The sequence below is a fragment of the Gastrolobium bilobum genome, unplaced genomic scaffold (genome assembly GCF_033153095.1).
Source record: "Gastrolobium bilobum isolate Gb01-03AN ecotype WA unplaced genomic scaffold, APGP_CSIRO_Gbil_v1 utg2363, whole genome shotgun sequence".
In the NCBI taxonomy this organism is placed as follows: Eukaryota; Viridiplantae; Streptophyta; class Magnoliopsida; order Fabales; family Fabaceae; genus Gastrolobium; species Gastrolobium bilobum.
In genome coordinates, this window is record NW_026897239.1 from 204,590 (window position 1) to 229,983 (window position 25,394).

The following is a 25,394-nucleotide window of genomic DNA, read 5'->3' on the forward strand; positions in this document are numbered from 1 at the left end:
ACAAACAGAATTTATTAATTTATAGATTCAAATGGTCTCGTTTAAATTGTCACATCAAGGTCAAATATAAACAACACCAAGTTGAAGATTTTCATCGACTGAATCTAACCAAGACAAACTGAAATCACCATAGCATAACTTAGAACTAGAAAACCACCCTGCATCTGCATTATTCCTAAGTTGTCTACTTATGCACCATGTTCCTGGTCCACTTTGTCACACCATGCCACTGGCAGCTCCAACTATTTCAGCTCCAAATATCCTTCAACTACTATTGCATTGACTCATTGCTTTGTTCCAATTTTCAACATCTTGCTTACATACCAAACGGCTCCCACACCTCACTATTTGCAATGATTGACAACAATAACTTTTCAAAGCAAATTCAATTGTACTCCAGTAATCATCATCTTCGAGAATTCTCTCACGAAATCGATCAATGGACAAATAAAGAATATAAAGGTGAGGATAACCTTGCTCCATAGGAGGTAAAGTCCTTGTGGCGACGAACATCTTACCATTAGGTCCAAACAAATAACAATCGATTTCATGACAGCATGACTCAGGTGGATCCGCATAACTTACTAATAGGAAACACAAAACAAACCCCACCCATTCATCTAGAGGGCAATTATTAGGGACTTGTATTTTTGCCCAAGAAACACATTTTTGAGGAACAAACCAAGATGGAATTTCACTCCCTGTATAAAGCATGTCAAATCTTGCACTAGGAAGACAAAGTTCCTGTAACAAATCATTGTAATATTTGAATAAGTAAAAAGAACGGAGATTCTTAAACTTTATTATAAACTTAAACTTATTATAAAGCCATGTTATGCTTTGATTGGCTTAATGTATTACTGTGAGAGTACTTAAAGAATTTCAGCACACTTAAGAGATAAATCCAGGATACATACCTCAATAAAGCTATTCAATTCTCGAGGTAAGCACAATTTTACAGGTGATGCAAATAGACTACATGGCTTTGTTGGATTGAATTTGGAAGTTTCAAGTGAATTACAATTGCTTGCGTCCAACTCTATTATGCTTGACGGAAGGTCTGGCAACAATTGAAGCTTTTGGCATCTATTCAGCCCAAGAAATTTCAGCTTTGGAAGTTTAGAAATGCTGCTTGGTATGCTAACAAAGTTGTTACCAGTTAGATCCAAAGACAACAATGATGATAAGTGGCAAAAATCATGTGGGATTGATTCTTCGGAGAGATTGCAGTAACTTAAATTTATATATCTCAAAGATGGTAGACTTGAGACAGAAGGAGGCAATCTGAATCCAGTGAAAGCTGGTTTACTTCTAAACAGCCAATTGAAGTGACTCAAATTCACTGAATTAGACACTGACCCTTTGCACCCAGCAAATGATAACACTTTAAGATTTTCTAAATAAAAGACCAACGAAGGTAGTTCTTCAATACCACTTTCACTGGCATCAAGTTCCTCCAAACACTTGATTTCCTTTAAACCCTCTGGCAATCTACTGAGCTTTGAGCACCCAGAAATATTTAGAATTCTGAGGGAAATCAATCCATGAATGGAATCTGGAAGGCAAACAAGACTTTTGCAATTCTTTAAGTTCAAAACAGCAAGCCCAACTAGGCATCCTAGTGATGAGGGTAGTTTTTTTATAGCTGTTCCCTCTAAAGCAAGCATTGATAGATGTTCCATCCTTTCCCCAAACTCTGGGAGAAATTTAAATTCAGAACAACCAGAAAGAATTAACTCCTTCAGGGAACTCATCTCCAATTTACCTGGAAGAGCTCTAAGACTCTTGCAATCTTCAAAATTCATTAGAACAACTTTGTTGTGCTGTACAAGGGATGGATGAACTTCAGTTAGGCTTTCACAGCCTTTAAGAACCAGTGTTTCAAGATTTGGGACCCCAGAAAAATCAGGCAATCGCTTTAGGTTCTTGGAAAAAGTCAAATTCAGGTACTTCAGCTTTTCCATAAACTGCTCAAAATTGTAAAAAATGAGAAAAAATGATCAGCTTTGAATGTCATTGTGACAAAATTTAATATAGCTCTTGATGAGAGGGTCCTACCTTAATTCCTTGCCAAAGTTGTTCAATTTCACTATGAGACAATTTAATGTCAACAACTTCATCCAATTGATTTCTTAGTGGCAGAGTTTTCAAAGGGCATCCTCTCCAATGAAGAACTTTTACTGAACTAGGAAGGAAGCTTAGTCCAAGGGGAAGTTGCATCTCACATAAGCTGAGAAATTTTAGCTGACTTGTCTTTGAGAAGGCTTCAGTATTCCAGCGTGCTTCATATGGTTGAGGTAAGTTCAGAACTATACCATGAATTGCTTCAGTTCCCTACAAAACCAGAATGACAAATAATGTTATCTTACAGAACAAATAAAACACAAAATATTGAATGCATTGCCTTGTTTGTATGTTAGTACCATGTTTATTTTATCTAACATCAATCATCCTGTTAAGAACCTTGAGATCACCACCCCAAAAGCTAGCTCAAAGGGTGGGAGTGCCCAAGGTCTTATAAACTCCACATTAGTTGCACATACGACCAATGTGGGACTATATTTCTCAACACGCCCCCTCACACAAGAGCCCACTGGGCTTGAAGGGTGAACAACATACAAGCCCACCTACATGTGGAAATTCCACTACAAAGAAAATGGGAGGCGGTGAGATTTCGAACGCTCTGATACCATGTTAAGAACCTTGAGATCACCACCCCAAAAGCTAGCTCAAAGGGTGGGAGTGCTCAAGGCCTTATAAACTCCACATTAGTTGCTCATACAACCAATGTAGGACTATATATCTCAACACGCCCCCTCACACAAGAGCCCATTGGGCTTGAAGAGTGGACAATGCAACAGGCCCAGCCTACCTGTGCTAAGAAACGCCACAAGAGAAAGTGGGGGGCGGCGAGGCTCTGATACCATGTAAAGAACCTTGAGGTCACCACCCCAAAAACTAGCTCAAAGGATGGGAGTGCCCAAGGCCTTATAAACTCCACATTAGTTGCACATACAACCAATGTGGAACTATATTTCTCAACACATCCAATAGTGGCAGAAAAATAGGCATGTACCTTATTTTTTGCTAACACATGATCAATGTCCTCTTGAAACCACAACCTGCTACGTCTGCCAGGATCATTTGGAGATTCTTGAAATACAATATTCCTGCCCATTTCTCGGAGCAAATCATGCATCCTCAATTCATTATTCCCCGGATCTAGACTTACCAAAGATCTTTCAATCAAAATTTCAATTCCAATTTGAGGACAATAATCACAATTTTCCAATATATCTATTAATTCATCTCTCTTCATTCCCTTGAAGAAACAGGCTATATCAAGAAAAATATTCTTCTCCATGGAATCTAAACCATCATAACTTATTTTCAGCGTATCTTGAATTTTGGGGTGTGGAACGCTTCTTAATTTTTTCACAGCACTATGCCAAACATCAACAGTTCTTCCATAGAGATAGGAACCCAACACCTCAAGTGCCAATGGAAGATCACCAGTATAATCCACCACTTCATTGGACAAATCCAAATACCCTTCTTGTGGTTGATCACGTTTAAAGGCCTTCAAACAAAATAGATGAAGGGCTTCATTTTGGCACAACCTTCCAACCTTATAAGTTTTATGCACTCCATGTGTCACTAGCAAGTGCATATCTCTAGTTGTGATTATTACTCGGCTTCCCTGACCAAACCAATCTTGCTTCCCAGCCAAATTCTCCAATTGGTTTACTTCATTTACATCATCAAGAACAAGCAGAACCTTTTTTCTACATAAAGAGTTTTGTATTGTCTTTTTCCCATCACATAAATCATAACAAGAACTGCTACTTATATTTAGACGACAAAGAAGTTCTCTTTGTATGTGAACTAAACCATTTGTCTCAGATACCTCTCTAACATTACCAAGAAAGCAAGTAGCTTCAAACTTGCCATTGATTGCTAATGCTTCATAGACTGCTCTAGCAATAGTTGTCTTTCCTATGCCACCCATGCCCCATATGCCTATAAAGCGAACATCACTCAACCCCATTCCTATGAGCCTATTCACTTCCTCCACCCTTGAAGCAATCCCAACAAGGTTCTCCGTACAAGATGGCAATTTTGGAATCAGCTTTTTATGTACAAGCTCAGTAATGCTTTCAACAAGTGCTGCCTCATGCCTGCATAGACAGAAGTAAAGAGAAAAACTTGTATTGAATCCAACAAAGAACCATAAGAAAATAAAGCAACAAACCGAAAACACCAAGTTATTATTTCGTATTTTGCAAATCCAAGGTAAAATCTGAAACACAAACCTTGACAGTATGAAGTACTAACTCAACTCAAAAATTAAGGCTATTAAATGAAACTTTGAAAATGATTTTGTAATCTCATGCTATAATACTCTCTCGCTACGCACAAGGTTTAAGAAAGAGTTAGACTATAGGTCTATAACAGGTGTAAAGAACAATTTCAATCCAAAAGTTCAAGTTGGTAAGTGATATCCACATTAATGGTTTAAATTTATATATCTAATACGTCCCCTCACGCAAGAGCTCGTTAGATTTGAAAAGTGGACAATAAATAGATCCAGCTACCTATGTTAACAAACTCCACAGCAAAAAAACCTTTTCAACCAAAAGCTTAATTTGGTGAGTGATGTCCACATTAAAGGTTTATATTAATATCTCTAAGACATGATTATGACCTTTTGGCCAGATGGTAACAAAAACCAACCATTCTGCTAAGACTACTCTTCAAATTCAACATTCAGATTATGAGTAAAAAATAATAAACCTAATGGTGAGACAACTTACCGATCCTTGGAGTCCCAACCAGAATGACTCGCAGCATGTCTTAACGCATCTCTCCATCTTTGAACCTTCTCTCTGTCTTGTTGGAAATTCTCTTCATGTTTTTTGAAAGCTTCCTCATAGCTTCCTCTTTGGTGCCTCACATCAGAAGGGTCCACGCCATAGAAGACTGGCATGATTGCTAGCCTGAGGTTTTTGTTGTTGTTACACTCAACAATCTTTTGGAGCTCATCCAAACACCAAGTTGAGGAAGCATAGTTTGGTGAAAGAATGGTGATTGCAAACATGGATTCTTCTATTGCTTTGAGGAGCTCTTGTGAAATGACTTGTCCTCTCTCAAGGTCTTTGTCATCCCTGAAAGTTGTGATCCCTTTTCTTTCAAGTGAAGCACAGAGATGGTCAGTGAACCCTTTACGTGTGTCTTCTCCCCTAAAACTCAAGAACACATGGTAGGTACATGCTCCAGAAGAAGGAGAGGAAGAAGAGGCTCCTTCCATGGTGATCTTGGATTGGTGTGATCTATATCAGCTTGTGTTTTGGGGTGATCTTGGATTTCTGATGCTACCTGTTCTATGCTTTTTGTAGGATTATGGTTGGACAGTAAAAGGTGAAGACATAATAAGGAAGACTAAGCTAACTGTGAATACATGGTATTGTGTTTGCAAGGAAGAGTGTGGAAGCTAGTTTGGTAGAGAAGTTGAAAAAGAGAAGCATTTATGTTAGTGTGAATACAACTGTAGTCTTCATGGATGGAAGGAGAGTGGAAGCTACTTTCAATCACTACTTTAGTTACTTTCGTTTTTTCATTGGCTTTAATGTTTAACATATAAGTTTATAGGGTAATTGTAGTCTCATGTCACATAAAAATTTTGTTATCTCCTACACACTCAATTTAAAGTGGGGCCCAGTAGAAAGAAAAATAAAAAAAATAAAAAATAATTGACACAAATATGGATGTATGGACATAAGATAAAAAAAAATTCCTATTGCATAAGAGTAATATTGCCCAAGTTTATATCTTACAAATATATAAAAAAGTGTGAGGAGCTTACGTGGAAAACAGAAAAAAAAAAAAGAAAAAAAAATATAGGCTCCGTATACTTTTGTGTTTGTGTATAAGATAAATAAATTTATTTCATATAACATGAAAAATGTTAAATTCTTTTTTCTTATTATAAAAAGAATTTATAAAAATTATTATAAATTTTAATATATATATCGACTCCACACATTTTTCTTTTTCTTTTCTTTTTTCCCTGCTTCAAGTTGACTCATTTTCGGAGAAACTTCGAACGTAAAACGTGGGAGATTTATAAAATAAAATAAAATAAAAAGCAAATGGATAGTACGCAAGTCAAAAGAACAATATATATATATATATATATATATATATATATATATATATATATATATATATCGGATAATTAATGAACTAAGAACAATGTATTTTTTAACCAAAAAAGTAACATTAATTAAAATTTAAACGTTATTAATCAGTAGTTAATAATCTATTAGTAATAAGTATTATATTTTATGTGTATAAAAATAAAATTGATAAGGAAAAAATGGAACTTCATAAAAAATGGTTTACGAAGTTCATCATTAACGTTATACGTAACCTTGTCCATTCTGTTTCTATGTTTTCTAATAGATTCGCCTTCGAAGAATTTTGGAAAGTAAAGGTGAGAGATTTATCAAATAAAAGAAAGGATGAAAGGGATAGAATCCGAACCCAAGGAAGGAAAAAGTGACACATAAAAGTTTGATGCTTTATTTATGCAACTTTTTTTTATTAAAAATTAGTCTATATAACTCATGCATTCGCAGCATTGCATGGCTTATTTTTAATATAAATTTTAAAGCTAATTGCATTTAAAGAAATGAAGTTTATACAAAAATTATGTTCATCAATGTGGAAAGAAAACGAGTTTATGGACTATCAAACATAGTTTTTCTGTAGTTACTAAACACAAGAAAATAATGGAAGGTGTATGCTAAATTAATTCCCCTTTGACAAAAAAAACAGACAATAGTTGTGGGTTCCTAAGACAAAAAAATGAGTTTCATTACTTTCGGTCTTTGTTTTTTTTTTTTTTTTTTGACAGAGAAGAAAACAGTGCAAGAAGATGGTGATGGATTTTGCATCCTTTAACCGAAGCAAGCAATAATATCAATTCGAAGAATTAAGAAATACACGAAAAAAGGGTAATCATGGTCACTTCTTACTTTCTTATTTACAATAGGACCATGTTTTGCTGATTATAACAGGACTATGCTAAAGCAAAAGAATCTTTAGATTACTAAGCCATGCTAGCATGAAATAATAAAATGTATAAAAGAAAAACATGTCAATTCAAAATGGATTGAGCTTAAGCACATCTTAAGAAACAGTGAACGCGAAACAGGAACAAATCTAGATATGCTCAATTAAGGGAGAAAAAACAAGTGCATAAATTCCACTATGAATGTTGAGCTGATCAAGAGCATATAACTAATATATACACAGATGGATCTGTTGATGCTTTTTTACAAAAACACATATTACAAAATGTGGATTAAAAAGTGAAAAGAATAATGAATCCTCAGACATGCACAAGCCTCCCTAAAGATATTTCTAACCTCTATCTACAAGTACTATTCGGGATTCATTGGATTAGCACCATAGAATAATAAATTTGTTACCACAAGATCATGGTAAACCAGCACATAAATGTAGTTTTCTGGTTCCCACAATCAAATCCAAGGGAAAGGATGCATGGTCCTTACGTGTGACATGATCCATCATAATGTCATGTGGGCAGAGAGGTGAAACCTACCCAAGTAGATTACTTCCACACAGTCCAGATGTGAAATCTATACTCACTTTTAATTTTCTTCCACATTTGCAACCGATGAAAGTTTCTGTTCCAGGTCCTCCAGCAAATCTTGATATTCAGTAAATGCCGGGTGTGACTGTAGTGCATAGAAAACAGGCAAGAACCACATGTTTTATTTCATTTAAGTATACATACTGCCATGACCATAACTTACATCAGGAAAATTAAAATAGCTATACCTGCAGGGTGGTGCAGTAAGCTTTCCACAACCGATCATCATGACGGAATAAGTCAAAAAGAACCTACAAAATCTCACCAGAAGAATACACTTGTCAACAAAGTGAACCCTTTCCAAAATGGGAGAACAACTATCCAGTACACAATGAACCCAAACTTAAGTACCTCGGAACGTCTTAAGAGAGTAGCCAGGACAACTATCCATTCCTTAAACTTGACCGAGCACATATGAGCCAGGAGAAAGTCAGCATCCAACCGGCTCTGTAATGTTCCCATTTGAAGCTGATAACAAAAAATAGTGTTCATTAATGGGGCGAGGAAAAAAAGCTAAAGAATAAATCTAGACATGCTTCTGCCAAATGATCAAAGACTTTGCATCATTGCATTATTGAAAATCGGCTTCAGCAGTGAAGTATTATTGTTACCCCTTCTAATATCTAAATCAAGATTCAAGGTTTATTTCGATGCCATGAGATAGAAAAATAAATTTTATCAAAGAGATAAGAGAAGGAAAGTACACAATGACAGGAGGATAAGGTATCCTCCAATATCATGAGACCTTTTAGAGCATAACTGATCGCATTTATTTGGTTATAGCAGCAAAACTACCTAATAAATTCATACCTAAATAACCAAAATGAGTACCAATATACTAGGCCACAGAACAAGTTTGTAGTATCACCAGAGAGTATAAAACTAAGGCTGGAACACATAAAACACGAAGCAAATCTACACTACAGTATCAGACATTATATATGCATCAACTAACAACTCCTGTAGAAAGAAAGCTTGCAAAGAGAGAAAGCAATATTAGGCCACCGAAATTTAAAAGTTAAACCAATGAAATGAAGTACATAGTACGGTCATCGAGGAAGTTTTGTTTTCCAAATGTTAAAATCTTAAACCTTTTGGCTTAGTAGTTCAAGTCCTGAAGCAAAATTCTCCAGCCGAGCACTCCCGTATCTTTCTCGTTGTAGATACTCCTGCAATTGATTGTCACTGAACAATTTAAACACTTTTAAACTGAAAGAAAATTATCTTAAGGGGATTAGAACAAGTCAATCAGTAAGATCTTCTTACCACTAAGTCAAACTGAGTGCCTTTCACAAATGCAACAAGCTTGGAGAGCTCTTTCCCTGACATCAGGTAACTAGCATGGTTTTCTAAAATATTCTTAACCGAGGCAACATGAGCACTTTGTTCCTTGAATGAGGTGCTGCTCCAAAGAAAATTACTTAGCATGGTTGGTAACTTTGATGCTAGGACAACAGAAAAAACAATTCACTAAAATGTATATGAACCTTTTATCCAATGACTGCTTCTGCTCACTAGAACGAAAAAGGAAATAGCCCAAAAATCTGGGAGAAAGTTTATCTGAATCGGTTGATGCTTGGTCATATTCTCTACCAGATCTTAGCAAGAACCTCACCTGAGAACCCAAAACAAAATAGTTAAGAAAAAGGAAAAGGTCACAACCTCTTGTATAAGATATATAATCTCGTGGAGTTTCAAAACAATACCAGCTCCCCAGCAAGCTCATACAAAGATTCATCAAGTGTTGCCTGCATAAGTTTGATAACTCACATCATTGATGTGACTTAAGTTTTGAAAAAATAAAATAAAATGACTTAAGCAATCAAGCCCAAACCTGCAATAACCGCAAAGCACAGTACTGACTTACAGCAGGGCCTTCAAGTTTAGCAATCACCTGTTATATTTCAGATGAAATGAACTTGATCACATGATAGTGTGTGTGTGTGTGTGTATATATATATATAGAATTTCATGACCAGTTTGAATGCAGAAACTAGGGAAACCATAAAATATCGTTCAGCAATCCTAAAGCATATATAATATAACAATCAAACCAGAAAAGAGATAATCTGTTCTTTTTGAAAGTAACAAAGTGCAACATGTGTGGATTAAACACAACAGGAATTTTGTCAAACCAGAGAGAAAACTTAAAACCAAATAAACTTTTGAATTATCGCCAATTATGCAATGCAACACTCAAATCATAAAATAGAAACCTCAGAATGAATATAAAACATGCTAATAATGATTTAAAATTGAATCAAACAATTCTTATTTATAGGGGGAGACTGATAAAAGATACAGAAAAGAAATACAAGAAAGCAAGAAATGATAGAGTGATAATGTTTCTACATATAAAGAGACCGATTGAAAAGTGCAAGTTATTCTTACAAGTATATAGCAAGCTGCAGTGCGATACCATCTACGCTGAAAGCATTCCTCAAACAATCTATACAGAAACCCCAAAAAGAAATAAAAAAAGAATATTTGCACATCTAAAATATAGCAGTGAAATAAGCATTATAATTTGCACTAGCAAGCCAAATAGGCAACAAAATTCAGATGACTTTGCAGTGAAGAAACAGCTTAGTGACCATTTTCACTGTAAAAGGTAGAACTACTTATCATATATTAGATACATGTAAAAATACTAAATTTTGTACGATTCTCTTCTTTCTTTTTTTCAGTATAAGTCTTAAAGTATAAAAATAACAATGTGATTTCACAAATGAATATCATATTGTCTTTTTCAATAACTTCAGTTTTCCTTGGTTCACTTGAAGCAGCACTATGAAATTTTTTTCACAAACATGATAGTTCTAATGGATATTACAATATCGAATTCCTCTTATGGTCCTGTTTCATGCAAGAAAAAAGTTTTACATTTCTTTTCTATCCAATCCATTCACGCCGCCAAATGAGCTTCCTAATTACATTAACATGCGGGAGAATAAAAAAATGAAGCATTTAATAATACAAAGGTAGAAATTTGATAACTGAGATGCTAGAAAGTTATATTCTTGACAAGCCATACAAAAACAGTATCTAGCACCAAATAGAATATATTACCAAGTTCACCCTATAAGGATTTCTCCAACTTAATAACTCTCCAAATGTATGTCATGTCAAGTATTGTATTTTCTTTTTGCTCTACATGATTCCTTTTTTTGAAAGACGCACATTTCACATATTGATTGTTAGAGAAATATAAAACCATTAATGTAGCCTCACTCAACAACTTAAACTTTTAGGTTGAATTGGTTCTTTAAATAGTATCAGAGCCGACATAACTAAGTGGTCATGAGTTCGATCCTCACTGACTCCATTCTATTAATAAAAATAATTAAATATTGTGGAGTTTCTTAGCACAGATAGGCTGAGCCTGATGCATCATCCACCCTTCAACCCCAGTGGGCTTTCGTGTAAGGAGGCGTGTTAGAGAAATATAAAACCGTTAATGTAGCCCCACCCAACAGCTTAAGCTTTTGGATTGAATTGGTTTTTTACATTGATGAAAGTTGAAATCAAAATGAAAAGCATAGATGCTTGAAAGACATACTCTGTTGATCTTCCAGCAGCAGAGAATAAATCTGCCCAATGACGACCATCAGTTTTTCTTGCGACGCTTACAACAACATCTAGGTACTCTGGAAAATTTCTGATCAAATCACAGGTCTTCTCCAAAAGAGTTCTTTTAGCATGTTTAAGAACTGAGACCTGGTTCTTGTTTACATTTGGCCTGGAGTAATTGGCATGAAAATTAAACACTAGGACAAAATCCAATTGGCAACAAAGTTAGGCACCAAGAAATTACTGCATTCGTGCTCAATCAAAGGAAAAAGCAAAGAAAATACAGCAAACTACCAGATTGCCTTAGCATCAAAGTTGTATCGTGTTTCAGATCATAGGAATGACAGGAGAGGTCCTAGTGATCTTATGTTGAGATATATAGTCCCACATTGATTATATGAGCAACTAATGTGGAGCTTATAAGGCCTTGGGCACTTCCACCCTTTGAGCTAGCTTTTGGGGTGGTGACCTCAAGGTTCTTTACATGGTATCAGAGCCTCGCCGTCCCCCACTTTCTCTTGTGGCGTTTCTTAGCACAGGTAGGCTGGGCCTGTTGCATTGTCCACTCTTCAAGCCCAATGGGCTCTTGTGTGAGGGGACGTGTTGAGATAGTCCCACAATGGTTGTATGTGCAACTAATGTGAAGTTTATAAGGCCTTGGGCACTCCCACCCTTTGAGCTAGCTTTTGGGGTGGTGTATCCCAAGGTTCTTTACATCTTATAAATGTGGGCTTCAATAGCTAATTTTTAAAGTGTTTGGATTTTACTTTTTGGGCAAGCAGTGAATAAAACAATGTTTTCTTACTGAGGTAATCAAAGGTGAAAGTCCTAAAGGTGCCAAAAAGCGCACATCTAATTGATGAAAGGCATTAGCATAAGTAAATATATATATTTTAACTAATAAAGCTTAATAGGCTCATAACAAGCTATAAAGTCGAAGTTCATAATCAAAATAGATGTGCAGCAGCCCTAAAAATCAAAATTCTTAATAAAAAGAGGTAAAATCCTAGATTAGACAATCAGAGCATGCAACAAGTAAACAGAAAACAGGAAACTAATACAGCAGCAAAGCAAATAAACCATGTAATAAGAATAGAACAGTAATTAAAGAAACACATTTAATGATAGGAAAATATAGAAGAGAGAAAAAAAATAAAATTGAATAAAAAAAGTGCCCTTAAAGCGTGAGTTCACAGCAGGCGCAATGCCTCATCTAGCAAGAGGTGTTAGGCCGTTAGCCCCTTCCCTCGCCTCGCCTTAGTGCCTTAGGTATGCCTCTTGGCACGTTTAACTGCACTGTTTTATACTCCTTTTATAGATGAAGGACCTACCCCAATATTTTGCTGAAATTCCCCATTTTCAGCCATATCAAAGAAGAGAATTCAGTTTTTCATGATGAGAGTTCATTTATAAGTGGCCAAATCTTAATTAAAACGTACCAATACTTGTTATGTGCTAAGAGTTGATTAAATTATACAGCAAGTACTAGAGATCCTCTAATAATATTAAGCAGAAAGGTTGCATGTGGGACATATCCTCATGGGAAAAGTGTGTGTCCTTTTAAAGGACACACACTTATATCCTTTTAAGAGAGATAAAGGAACAAACTATGGGGGAGAGAGAGTGGAGGAAAAAGTTTATAATTTAAAATTTAAAAAAAAACACTACATTCATCTAAAATGACCATCCTTTTAAATGACAAACACTAAACCCTATCCTCATAAACACAACCAATGGTTAAAATTCAAATATTTGACTGAAAGTCTGAAACTATAAACATTTCCAAATTAAAGTACCTGGATATATCTGCTTCAAATACTGTAAAAAGAAGCCACTCTAGACAGTGTGAAAAATGAGGCTTCTCTGCTGATAGCTCTGCCAGCCTTAAAGCTTCCTCAATTTTGTCCCTCTAGCAGACATATAAATAAATAGGAATGAATCACACAGGATATCCCTTTTTTCTATAGAACAAGAGTTCATCCAGCAATGAAAGATAATTTAAAAGAACAAGGTTGAACATCCCTCAATACCAAAAGCATAAAATAAACACAACACAAAACAAAAGAACCCCCAACTGCAACCTGACATTACCATGCTCCCCAATCTCTCTGAAAACATAACAATATGTCTATCTTGTTTAATCTTTCTCATATAAAAGAAGATAAAATTAAGAAGAGAAGAGCACATAGTCTGAGAATAAGTAATCCTATTCAGACAAAAAAACGACATGTATATTTTCCATGTGGCATGAAAACCAAGACATGCATTTCACACATCCTATGTGATAGTTTAAAATTCGAAGCAATGCAACGTTAATTAAGGAAAATAAGAATAAAGACTTTGACTAATTCAATAAAAGACCACATCCTACTCATTGCTTGACAACAATATGGTGTGCCTCAAAGTAAAATCAATAACTACACAAATCAATTACTCAAAGATCAACATCAATAATGAAATATTGCGATTTTCTTATTTCTTAGATACTAGTTTTGTCGACGGACACAAATTTAAAAATTTCCTATGCAAGTTAATAACATCGAAAAACATAAGATACCTAAGAGAAATACATCCGTGGCTGCTTTTCTTTTCATATAATACAACGAGTGTGCTCATATATTAAATTTATTGGACCATATACAGCGCTCATGCCACTGTAATGAGATCTCCTTTTTAGGCATTCAATGCAAAAGGAAACCAAGAGACCAACAATGTCCTAAAGTTAAAATATGAATTTCGAGTTCATGCAATTATAACCATCTTCAATTTTACTCAATGTAATACCTGAAGAAGATGACGGAGCAGACAGTGCAGTATTGTTTGTGCTTGAGGAGATGGCTCAAAACATGGAAATTCTGCACTTGCTGAAAATGACATTCTCTGGGAAACACCAACAACTACACCAGCATTTGGAAGAAGTCCCAGAGGGTATACTTCCCGATCAAACTCAAGCTCCGGATCCAACTAGAAATTAATTCAGGCTAAATTCAGAAAATTAACAAATCCCAGAAATGCCTAGCCGAATCAGCAAATTAAATGATTCCAGCAGATTAAGATGATGCAGGAATTGTTCAATAAAGGAAACAAAGAGAAAAAGAAGAGGACAAGCCAAATGCCTTGCCAAGCGCTGGGCTTTGGAGAGACTAGAGTATCAGATAGAATATGAAGCCAATCAACAGTATGTATACACACACACACTACATGGACCAACAGTTGAATGTGATTCTTTATAATTACAATATCAACAAAATGCAGCAAAGGAATGAGTTACAATATGTAATGTTGAGGAAAGAAAATTTTGAAAGTTCTGGATTATGTTCAATGCAGCATGCAAGATTATAAATATCCATTTCGGCTTATTTATATCCAGACCTGCAAGAAATCCTCCTGCTTGAAAGAATTAGCACATGGAGATGGATACCAAACCTGCAACAATGAACCTTCCACGTAAAAAACTATTAGACAAGAAATAAGGAATTATACTAGAGTGAATCAAAAATCATACGAACCTAGTAAAATAATAGGATGTAAATACAGGGAATAAGAAAGATCTTAACAGTTAATTACCTGCATGCCTCGATGACCATAATCTAACCATGAAACTTCCTCAATCAAATTCGCCTTATCCTCAGACTGGCCACAGGTGACCCAAAATAGTTCAACTGAATCAGTAAGATTTCTCTCCCGTCCATCATCCAAATCAAGAAGCGAAAGCTCCCCATTTGCCCTCAATATCAAACATCTAGAACAAATCATTTTCATGAGGAATGTGACATCAAGTATATAACACACACAAACAAGCGCACACGCGCACACACGAGGAAAAAAAAAAAAGGCGCTTCCATCCCAGTATTATAGCTATAAATTTGTCTTGGCACAAACACTGTAAGGAAATCAAATTTCTTCAAGATGAATTATTAATAGGAAAGAAAAAACCTTGGCTTTCAGGACAGACACAAACACAACCAGGTTTAGGAGGACACATCAATTCTTATCTACAATCAAAAATCCTGGAACTCAGACCTAGTTTAGACAACCATATGTATGACAATAATTGTATGGGATACTTAGTTGTAACGCATTCTGACTTCACTGATAGTGACATTTTACCTTGGACCATCTTAATTAGAGAAGTGGCAAAATAAATTGGTGAAAGGGAGTATATGCTGTTCACAAGGACATTACCTTGCTGGCTCTCTTGTTAATGAATCTGATGAAGATGAAATGTAATTGTTTGATATAGATTCTCTTGGAAGTTGATCAGGAATGAATCGCATTGCTGCAGGATGGCTCTTGGCAGTCATAATTGAAAGTTCTCGTACTGCAGAAAGCTGTTTGTCATGTTATCACTTAAAAATGTATAACAAACCAAGTTTTATTGGAGAAATTTCAAAACCAAAAAAGATAAAATAAAAAAAATGAGCATCTCAAACGAGTATGAAAATAAAAGAAGAAAAACTATTTAAAAGTATGCATTTACCTGTAAATCTGGATTTCCTGAAGGAGACAATTCACCAAATAATTTCACATGGAATATGTGGACATCAAATGGTCTATATGTAACCAGTATATAATCTTGGTACACATCCATCACCATTGGTTTAGCAAGCAATGGTTTTCGACAGAGCAATGAGCTTTGATCAAGGTGATATCTTGGGTAAAAGAGCAATTCATACCTGAGATAAAAAGGAGACCTAAGAGACCATTGGGTATAGAACAAAATGGTTTCATATGTTGCATAATGCTCCAATTAAATGTTACAGAAACTATAGTTTTAATTAGACCTACAGTGTTTTCTTGAGGATTCAATGAGACCTAGACTTTAAGTCGCATATATAAAAAAATAAAAACTTAACAGCCTTTAGATTCAGACTTTTCCAGCAATGTACATTGCTAGACACCAATTGGCTATGAAAGACAATTTTGACAAACAGTAAAATTTAAAGTATGAACCACATAAAACAAGCAAATAAAGTATCTCACGTGTTGGAAGAATCAATATAGTTGCAGACAACGACAATCTTCCCCAGCCATAACAAACCTTTACACTGAATCTTTTGCTCCTGGGTGACATCTCCAAATACTCTCCATCTTTTCAAACGTATATCATACAATATCAAACCATGAAGACCAGCAACAGCTAAGTACATTCCATCCTGGCTAGCTGCCACATGTTGAACAGGCCAGTTTTGGGAAATATAAGAAACCTGCACAAATTTTTAAACTTTAGAAGGGAAGTTCATTCAACGAAGATTACATGTTCAAAGTTTGACAATCAAAGACATAACTGGAAGGTTAATATGTAGCATTTTAAGTTCTTCAGTCTCTTCTGACTGCACGATGAGTAACCGGTCTTCCCCATAAATCACTTGCTGGATGTATGTAGTGCCTGAAACACCTCTACTAAGACAGCATTTTCCAAATGAGAAAGAAAGAATTCTCTCAGAAGATCCCACCTCGATAGCATAAAGTCTATATCCATATTCATCCCACTGCATCAGTGAGGTACCACCCATCAATGGTTCGTACTTACAATCATGGTTTGGCTTAGCAATTGGAGAAGATACAGAACTTAAACCTATTTGTCTAATTGTTGACATCAAGCGACACCCAGAAACAGACCAAACTGTAAGCCCCCTTAACTTCCACCCAACTGCAAAAGCAGAATTATCAGGTGTCCAAGCAATGCAACTAACAGGGCCAGTGTCCTCCACTGAATATCTGCAAAATAGTCATAAAAATACTTCATTGGACACAAGTCCTAATATACTGATAAGTGATAATACATGAGAAAATTATCACTATAGTCATATTTCTGACACACTGAAATTGCATGCATTGACTAGTAAGGAAAGAACTGTAATTTTATCGGGATGACCAGTGATGGAATAACTTAGAATGTGCTGATCTTTCCCAAGAAGGTTAATTGTGATGACATCCTTTAAAAACATAAATAAATAAGTAAATGAAACAGAGACAGCATTAGGCTAGAGGAACATGTGACACAAAACATTTAACCAGAGTATTTATGCACAATCTTCTGGAGAACTTGAGCATCAAGCTTGGAGAAGTAAATAAAGACAAAGGTGTTCACTATGATATCAATTCCCTTCATGCATATTAAATAAAACTTACCCCCAGTCATACAAAGAGACTGAACGTATAAGCAATGATGATTCAGCCAAATCATACAACTCCACTGTTCCTCTTCTGGTACCCACAGCTAGAATTTGCTGCTCAAGAGCTACTGAAGCACATACAGCATCACCACAAGCCAACCTCTTTTCTGCTTTAATACAGTCAACTTGCTTTAAACCTTTCTTACTTATGGAACATGACACGAGTTGCCCGTCAGAATACAAGACTAATAGCAACCTCAATGGAAGACAAAGCTCCAGCTGGTTGATTTCAGAGTTTCTAGGAATAATGTGATTGGAATTAAGAACCTTTGGATGACCTTTAGGAGAAAAACCATTGTCTAGAAGTGGTATTTGAGAATCATCAAAGCTCGCAGGAGGATGTGGATCAAATTGGAAAGCCCCATAGAACTGTTCAGGATATCATAAAATGATAGTAATATTGTTATATATCAAAATAAAAAAAGATTTCTGTATACTCAGTTGAATATTGCCAGTATATCAATGACCATAGAAAATAAGTTAAATTGGGATACAATTTCAAAAATGTAAAGCTGTATGTTTAAATTACCTCCCCCTTCCAAGACATACTGTATAAAGTTCCATCAGAAAGTCCAAGCAGCATATGTTTGTTATCACTAACAATATTGCTCCTGGCAATACAGTTGTATAAAGAGAAGTATCAAGGTCACACCACAAATGGCTTCAATTTTAGACTACAATATACAGAGTGAAGCAAAAAAAATTGACACTTTTCAGGAAGTATAGAGGAAAGATAGTTTGACAAATTGAACAATATATCACATGACTTTAGAATTTAGATAAGGCCTGCGGGTTAAAAGAAATCATGTAGACACTCAATTGCCACAATAATTAATGACCCATAACATGACAGATACCTATAGTTACTTCGTAGAGCATTGGCAGTTTGGCTTATAATCAAATGGATGTGGACTTTTCTGAAGGACACATTCTTCAGAGGTTATATAACATTTCTTCTACTTTTATTTTATAAAATACCTAACTCTTCTACTTCTCTCTGCATTTCCTACTCATCAGCAACCACAGCAGTAAGTAGCATGGTGCAACCAATTTTAATGATAATAAAGAAATCAACATTTTTTCCTAGTTTCATAAAAGGAAAATATGTTTTATTTTTCATACCATAAATTTTACAAAGATAAAATCTTATTACGCTATGAGGATTCTGATAAGAACCCAACTCCAAAATCAATTAAAAATAGTAGAACACGAGATTTTGGCTTGGAAACCCAGATTTTCTGATATATATATTAAAAATAAAACAATTAAAACTGATGGGAAATTACAGGAAACCAAATGACATGAAAAAAAGTGTGAAATGACAGAAGGAACATAACAATGAGTGAAGCAATTCGAGAGGCCTCACACTTTCCCAAGGGTCCCAATTCCAAAATATATCCCAGGTACCCTCGCACACTTCACATTCCCATCTTATACTCAGCCTAACCTCCTAAAATATTCTATTCTCCCTCCAAAAGTTAATTATGCCACCTCATTGGTAGAATATAATCTCCTACTACCCACCTTACGTACACCTTCATGAGTATATTCCTATCAGATTCCAATTATACCAGTAGTAATTTAGTTCAATTGCATAAATTCCCATAGATGAAGAAAGTTATAAATCAATACTAGCTGGAAACCTACACCGATAAATCCTCTACTGCAAAAGGAACTTGCTCAGTAAGCAGAAGAGATATAGTAGCTAGGCATAAAGCAGAGGGTTGCTTCCCACCAATGTGTATTCTTTTATCAGAGAGCTGGACCTTAAAAATGTGAAGATAGAAAGAAGATGTCTGCAAATAGAAAATACAGATGTATTAGGAACATAAACAGCATCTTATCACTTATAGGAATAAAACAGGATTAATAAACAAATACAAGAATTCGAGAACAAATTTATACTTAAACCGCAAAACATTAATTTTAAGGAATGGGTTATCAGCGGTGTCAACAAAATAAAGACATGAGATGAAATTTAAGGTAGAATATCTCACAAATAATAAGATATAATTATAAATCTGAACAAACTAAAATTGCGGTAAAGCCAGAAAATATTCAAGTAACAAGTTTCAACTGTCCTGAATTTGCACACAACAAGGTGATCTGATTCCAGAAAAAACATCTAAATCTAACTGAAATGGGGCAAGGTGCATCTTTCATTGCAACACAGCCCACTGCCAATCAGACAATTTAAATGCCAGCTTGCTGAGGTAAGTGATAGTTTTGTTCAATTTACTAGCAGACTCTAAAGATTATACCCCACATTTCATCTTGAACTCCAAAAAGTAGGTGATCAAACATGTGTACAAATTACCTGTTCTGTTAATCAAAAAATGTGTAATCAAACGGTTCACAAAGCACATTAAAGAGGTAACCCAGAGATATGGGATGCATAAAAGTTGGTTATTCATTGCATAAATCTCATTAACAATCATATATCAACACACTGAAAAACTTACAAGAATAGCGATCAATTTGGCATCAGGGCTCCACACAGCCTGCAAGTTTTCTCCTTCCCTCTGCAATGAATCCGAATCTCTCTTGTACTTCCCCAATCTCACTCTATGCTGAACCAACATAAAATCCAAAACACTGTTAAGCCCAAACTCTATCTCTTACCCAACCATATTTCCCTATATACCCCACATTACAACAATTCACCCTCATGAAACACATTTCAACTTTTTTTCCCAAAATTAAATTTTTTTTAAAAAAAAAAGTATAAACGAATTCAAATACATACTCCAAATGCCCACATTACAGAAATTCAGCTCCATCAAAACCCAGTTCATATTCTCTCCAAAACATAAACATTATACACAATTGAATAATATAGACACAAATTCCCAATACCCCCACATTATAAAAACTCACCTCCATGTAAACCCATTTCCATTTTTTCACAAAAAACAAAAATTTACAAAAGAAACAAAACATACAATTGCTAAAACAGACGTTAAGAACGGATCCATATACCTGGGAAGAGCTCCAAAGTTCAAAGTGAGTGGGAGAGACAACAAGCAACAAACGATTGATAACTTTGAGGTACACAATCTTCTGTGCAGAGGGACACAGTCCCTGCTCAAGAGGGATCACCTGAGGCCACCCATATGCCATATACATGACTTCTTCTTCTTCTTCTTCTTCTCAGATTTGCTTCAAATTACTGCAATCTATCACAGATCTAGAATCTGCAGAAGGATATCAGGGACTGCAAAACCAAGATCATAACCATTTCTAAGGGAACAAAATTGATGCAAATGTTTCAGCTTTGATCCACGATTTGGATTTGGATTTGGATTTGTTAATTGGGAAGAACCGAGTTCAACTACAGGGCCAACCCACACTGAAAAATAAAATAAATCTCCTTTGTATTGTACCAGAGAATAATAATTATAATTTCATTATTATATATATTGAATTGATTTAGAAAAATATAATATATAAAAAAATATATATTAATAAGCTTAGCTCATGCTTAATATAAATCATAATGAAATAAGAAAATAAGTCTTTATAATATAATAAAGATATTATTATTATATAAATTTTTACTTTTAAAATCTATCGATTTATTTTTTGTCAGTGAAATTAGCTCATTTTTAAAAATAATAATAATTTTTTATAATTTAGAGTGGAAAAAATGGATGGATACGTTAAAATACATGTGAAGATAATAAATTTCTTTGATGATATCTATTATTAAAGTTAGCGGATGGAGCGAAAAGGTTGGTGGCGTCATCACTTTCATTGCAACCATGTATTGCATAAGCAATCATTTATGTGAGCCAAAATAGTAAATACAATTTGATTATAGATTTTATTCATTTAAATCTTATAAAATTTTGTGTGTGGGATAAAGATAATACTTAAATATAATTCAACAATAGGATTAACTAAAATTATTTTTCTATTCAACAATAGGATTAACTAAAATTATTTTCTATAATTAGTAGTAATAGAGAAGCAGATTCACAATATTCCCCAACGGTTAAATTACTATAAGATAGTGAAAGGCATTCTTTGAAATAAAATCATCAATTTATGTCATTTCATTTTCCATCATAATCAAATCGTGCATGATGGATCTTTAAAATTGAAAAAGAACTGTATTTCTAGCAAATTCATTTCAGTATGTCTTTTTTAATGGTGAATAACATGTGTAACCAAAAATGTATAAAACGAGGATTGTCTATTTCTTTTATATTCTTGAATTAATTTGCCCACAAGATCTACTATTATTAAATACGATACATTTCTCAATGGCTTTGTATCTTCTCCAATGATGACACTCATTAGATCATCTCTAACATAAAGAGATCCACCACAAAATCATCATATGAGAGATTTCAACATTAGGAAATAAAGAAATACGTTTGTAGTTTATCTTAATAATTTTTTGTAAAAAAATGTCAAATGCGACGAATTTGATTTCATGAGAAAAAAAAAAAAGAAAGAATTATGTTATGGTTTGGCAATTATATTTTTTAATTTTTTTTTTCCATTGTGATTGGTAATAAATCATGATAACTTTCATACAAAATAATATTGTTTTTTTAATGGGTTCATTTTTTCTAAAATTATTTTAAATAACTTTGTCTAATGTTTACTGAAACGATGTCATTTTGAAGCGAAAATCATTGTGTGTTTGTAATTTTAATTTATTGCAGATTTATAATAGTCTTTATCATTTTAATTTTTAAAAATTTTAACTTCAAAATGACGTTATTTCGATGAACATTAGACAAAATTATTTAAAATAACATTAAATATTTTTTTCCATAATTATTTTTGAAGCGATAAATGTTCACAATACGTATTATTTTTGTGCAGGAATTATTGGACCGATTTCTATATATGTAAGTGATGTGAAATTTACATTAAAAAGAAAAAGAGTAATGTGTCATGATTAGACCAAACTAAAGATAAAAAAAGGTGATGACAAACCCAGTGGCAATAAAAGTGCATTACCATGTCAATATGTCATGTTAGGTGTTCAAACATTGGAGTCACAATTTTTACAGCACTAACCATTCCCGTTGTTTACCTACCAAAAACATCAAGGGGGGTTTGGTACTGGAGAAATTTTTATTTGTCCGGGAATCTCAATTTTCAAAAATATGATTTTTACATTCAGTTTACCATAATATTCGAAAATTTAAAATTTAGAAAAATTCAGTTTCCTGGGAATCCGGTCAAATGCCGCGTACCAAACACCCCCCAAAGTTCACCAGCAACAGGCTTTTCGGGTCAATGATTTCGTTAACTATGGACAATCCAAGCCCAAATTTCATATCCTAGTTAGCTAAAAACATGTCTTCAAATATAAACTGAAGTTCGACTTGAATCGACCCAACTTCAAACCAATAAAAGTATGGGCCTACTATTTTCATGGATCCAATATAACCCCTTTTTATTTTTAATTTTGAATACAAAATTTACTTGTATTTATGGCTTAAAGATTTCTCATATTACATAAAAATAATATCTTCTTATTGTATACAATAAATATGTGGGCCCATTGAAAAGAGAAAATAGAAAGAAAAAAAAATTCAATGGATCCATATGTTCGGTATTTTGCCAAAATAGGAAAAATAAGGGATAGGAATGGAAATAACTATAAAGATGAGTAAAAGTGTTATTTTTTTTTTGCCATAATTAATAAATGATATACTCATGAGTACTCAATGGTCTTGGAGTACTAAAAATATTTTCATTGTGTGTAGGAAAAGAAATTCTTAACCCTATATTTATAGCTTTAAACTTAGGGATAAATAAGTATTATGTTACAGGAAGAAGACTGCCTCATGCAATCACTATCGACAAGACCAAGTCATCGAATAAATTGTCTTTTCCACTTTCTTTAGTATTATTTAACTTTGTCTGTTTCTTGGCAGGAAAAAAATTTCTTCTTGCAATTGGAGGAAACCAAAGCCCTTAAAGTTAATAGTAGAATGTCTATAAGGCAGTTATTTTTACTTGAAAGCTATTTTTCCCAATGATTTCATAGGCCAAAAATTATGTTCATACAAAATTTCAAGTGAACTTTTTTTTTTCTTACTTCTATTGAGTAATAAATTAACTGACTTTATTATACTGTTTTGTGTATCATAAAGCTTATTCTTCACTTTGTGGGGTTAAAAAAGAAGGTTGAAATTTCCTAGCTAGGTCACACAGAAACGAGATTTTGAGAACAATTACAAAATTGAGACTCTTTTTTTAGTCCTTCTTGACGACCTAAAATCATAGGAATATATGTACATATGTAAGATTTAGCCATTTGAGTTTGGAACTTTAAAGAGAAAAATCACTTTAATGAGTATGTTTAATATTTTATTTTATTTTTGAATAAAATTCACCGATTCATCAACTATGAATATGTTTATTATGTAAATTTTCAGAAGAAGAAAAAGGGTTTATATTTCTTAAACATATAAACCCAAACCCAAAATTAGACCAACCAACCTAACAAGAAGATTTCAATTCATAAGACAACAAATTCCTATGCACGTACTTAAGCATGTGCCAACATTTTCTTTTTTTCGACTTCACAATCTATCTGAGAGAGAGCAAAGGTACGAGTGTGGTGAACAATTAATTATTAAGGAGTTAAAAACATAATAAAATGAATGGGGGTGAAACAAAAGCATCCACATCATAAATCATACTAAAAATAAAAATATTTGCTAAAGGAATAAAATGATAAGAGTTAAGACAGAAACCAAGCATATCATGAGGACCACCAAAAGACTCGGTTTTAAAAGATCCAAATCAAGAGTCAAAGAATTAGCTACGCAGTTATTGGAGGAGATAAGGTAATACATGAGGTGAGCACGTGGTTGTGCATGCTTGTTGGGAAGTGAGAGTAGGAGACAAAGCTCACACATGCATATTGATTTAATGCATTGGGTCCCTTAACAAATGTATATGTATGTTCACCATTAGTTCCTTGTTAAATGAATCAATCACATATGAGATAAAGTTAAAGAAGAAAACAAAAGCTTTCAAACAATGACTTTATCTCAAAAGCTTCTCAAATAATTAAGTCCATATAAGTATTTATACAATTACTCTTTCTGTTCTTTTAGTAGATAAATCATTGGGATACTTATTTCTTTTTTAGGATCTTTTTAATAAATACATGTATAATTTTAAGAGAGAGATAGAGAGAGATTTTCTTATATAGAGTTGTTAGATTTTATGTAGTTTTTATAAAATTTTGTACATACATTTAGAGAGGCAAATCTAAAATTAAACTTTTTAAGAGTAATGTGTTGAACTCTTTTAAGAAAATACTTTGTACTTTTGTAGCTTATCAACGTCTCTTTTCCTTTGTCTTTTGTTCAAATCACCTTTACTAGAACAATTTGTTCTTATGTCCCCATGCATTCCTTGTGTTTTTGGCACATATATTATTGTTGTTGTTGCAATACTATTACCGCTGAAAATAAGGGCTCACCTTAACAAAAACCTTAATAGAAAAATAATATTCATTATGCATCTTAACTACTTAAAAAGGAAATAAGGGTCTCATCTTAATAATAATTTGATTACTTAAAGGGATTTGCATCTATCATGTCACATGATACCAAAAAAATTTCTATACACACAACATTTTGTGGGGTCCGCACTTTTTAAAGCAAAAAAAAATAAAAAATTAAGGCACGCAAAACGAATCTCTATAACATTACACAATCAATTTTTCTACAACATAACTCTTATAAAACCCTTACTTAAAACCATATATATATTTATCTCTGATTTGTCTCGCACTCCAAATTAGTCTCATAGCTGATTTAAACGTACAGTCGAAGTTTATGGGAATACTGAAAGAAGTCAACTCGTTTTAAAGTGGTGATTAGGGTTGAGTTAACTCCAAAATAAATAAATAATAATAATACATTATTTTACTTTGATTTCTTAACTTGTGATATAAGGGCTCACCTTAACAAAAACCTTAATAG

At 33.9% G+C, this 25,394-nt stretch overlaps 2 protein-coding genes across 6 annotated transcripts; both read right to left on the bottom strand.

Annotated features, from left to right (window-relative positions):
- Positions 1–39: 39 nt before the first annotated feature.
- On the bottom strand, positions 40–5,462 carry LOC133305105 (TMV resistance protein N-like). Its single transcript, XM_061505240.1, has 5 exons — positions 4,815–5,462; positions 3,077–4,178; positions 2,059–2,334; positions 918–1,967; positions 40–744 (listed from the first exon to the last, which is right to left on the bottom strand). The coding sequence occupies exons 1-5, from the start codon at positions 5,306–5,308 to the stop codon at positions 265–267; spliced, it is 3,402 nt and encodes a 1,133-aa protein (XP_061361224.1). The 5' UTR covers positions 5,309–5,462; the 3' UTR covers positions 40–264.
- A 1,781-nt stretch (positions 5,463–7,243) lies between these two features.
- On the bottom strand, positions 7,244–20,760 carry LOC133305118 (uncharacterized). Of its 5 annotated transcripts, none has more exons than XM_061505256.1 (23): positions 20,407–20,760; positions 19,890–19,997; positions 19,075–19,106; positions 17,957–18,038; positions 17,384–17,796; positions 16,537–16,969; positions 16,232–16,455; positions 15,729–15,924; positions 15,434–15,579; positions 14,816–14,990; positions 14,621–14,674; positions 14,033–14,212; positions 13,045–13,157; positions 11,238–11,417; positions 10,070–10,127; positions 9,513–9,572; positions 9,385–9,426; positions 9,166–9,293; positions 8,945–9,080; positions 8,770–8,847; positions 8,030–8,146; positions 7,867–7,929; positions 7,244–7,763 (listed from the first exon to the last, which is right to left on the bottom strand). In XM_061505256.1, exons 1-23 carry the CDS (start codon positions 20,551–20,553, stop codon positions 7,677–7,679), a joined length of 3,252 nt encoding a protein of 1,083 aa, XP_061361240.1. In that variant the 5' UTR covers positions 20,554–20,760; the 3' UTR covers positions 7,244–7,676. The 5 variants fall into 5 exon arrangements, with proteins under 5 accessions (XP_061361240.1, XP_061361237.1, XP_061361238.1 ...); XM_061505253.1 differs by having other exon boundaries at positions 19,075–19,223; XM_061505254.1 differs by having other exon boundaries at positions 8,945–9,083; positions 19,075–19,223.
- Between the last annotated feature and the right edge of the window lie 4,634 nt (positions 20,761–25,394).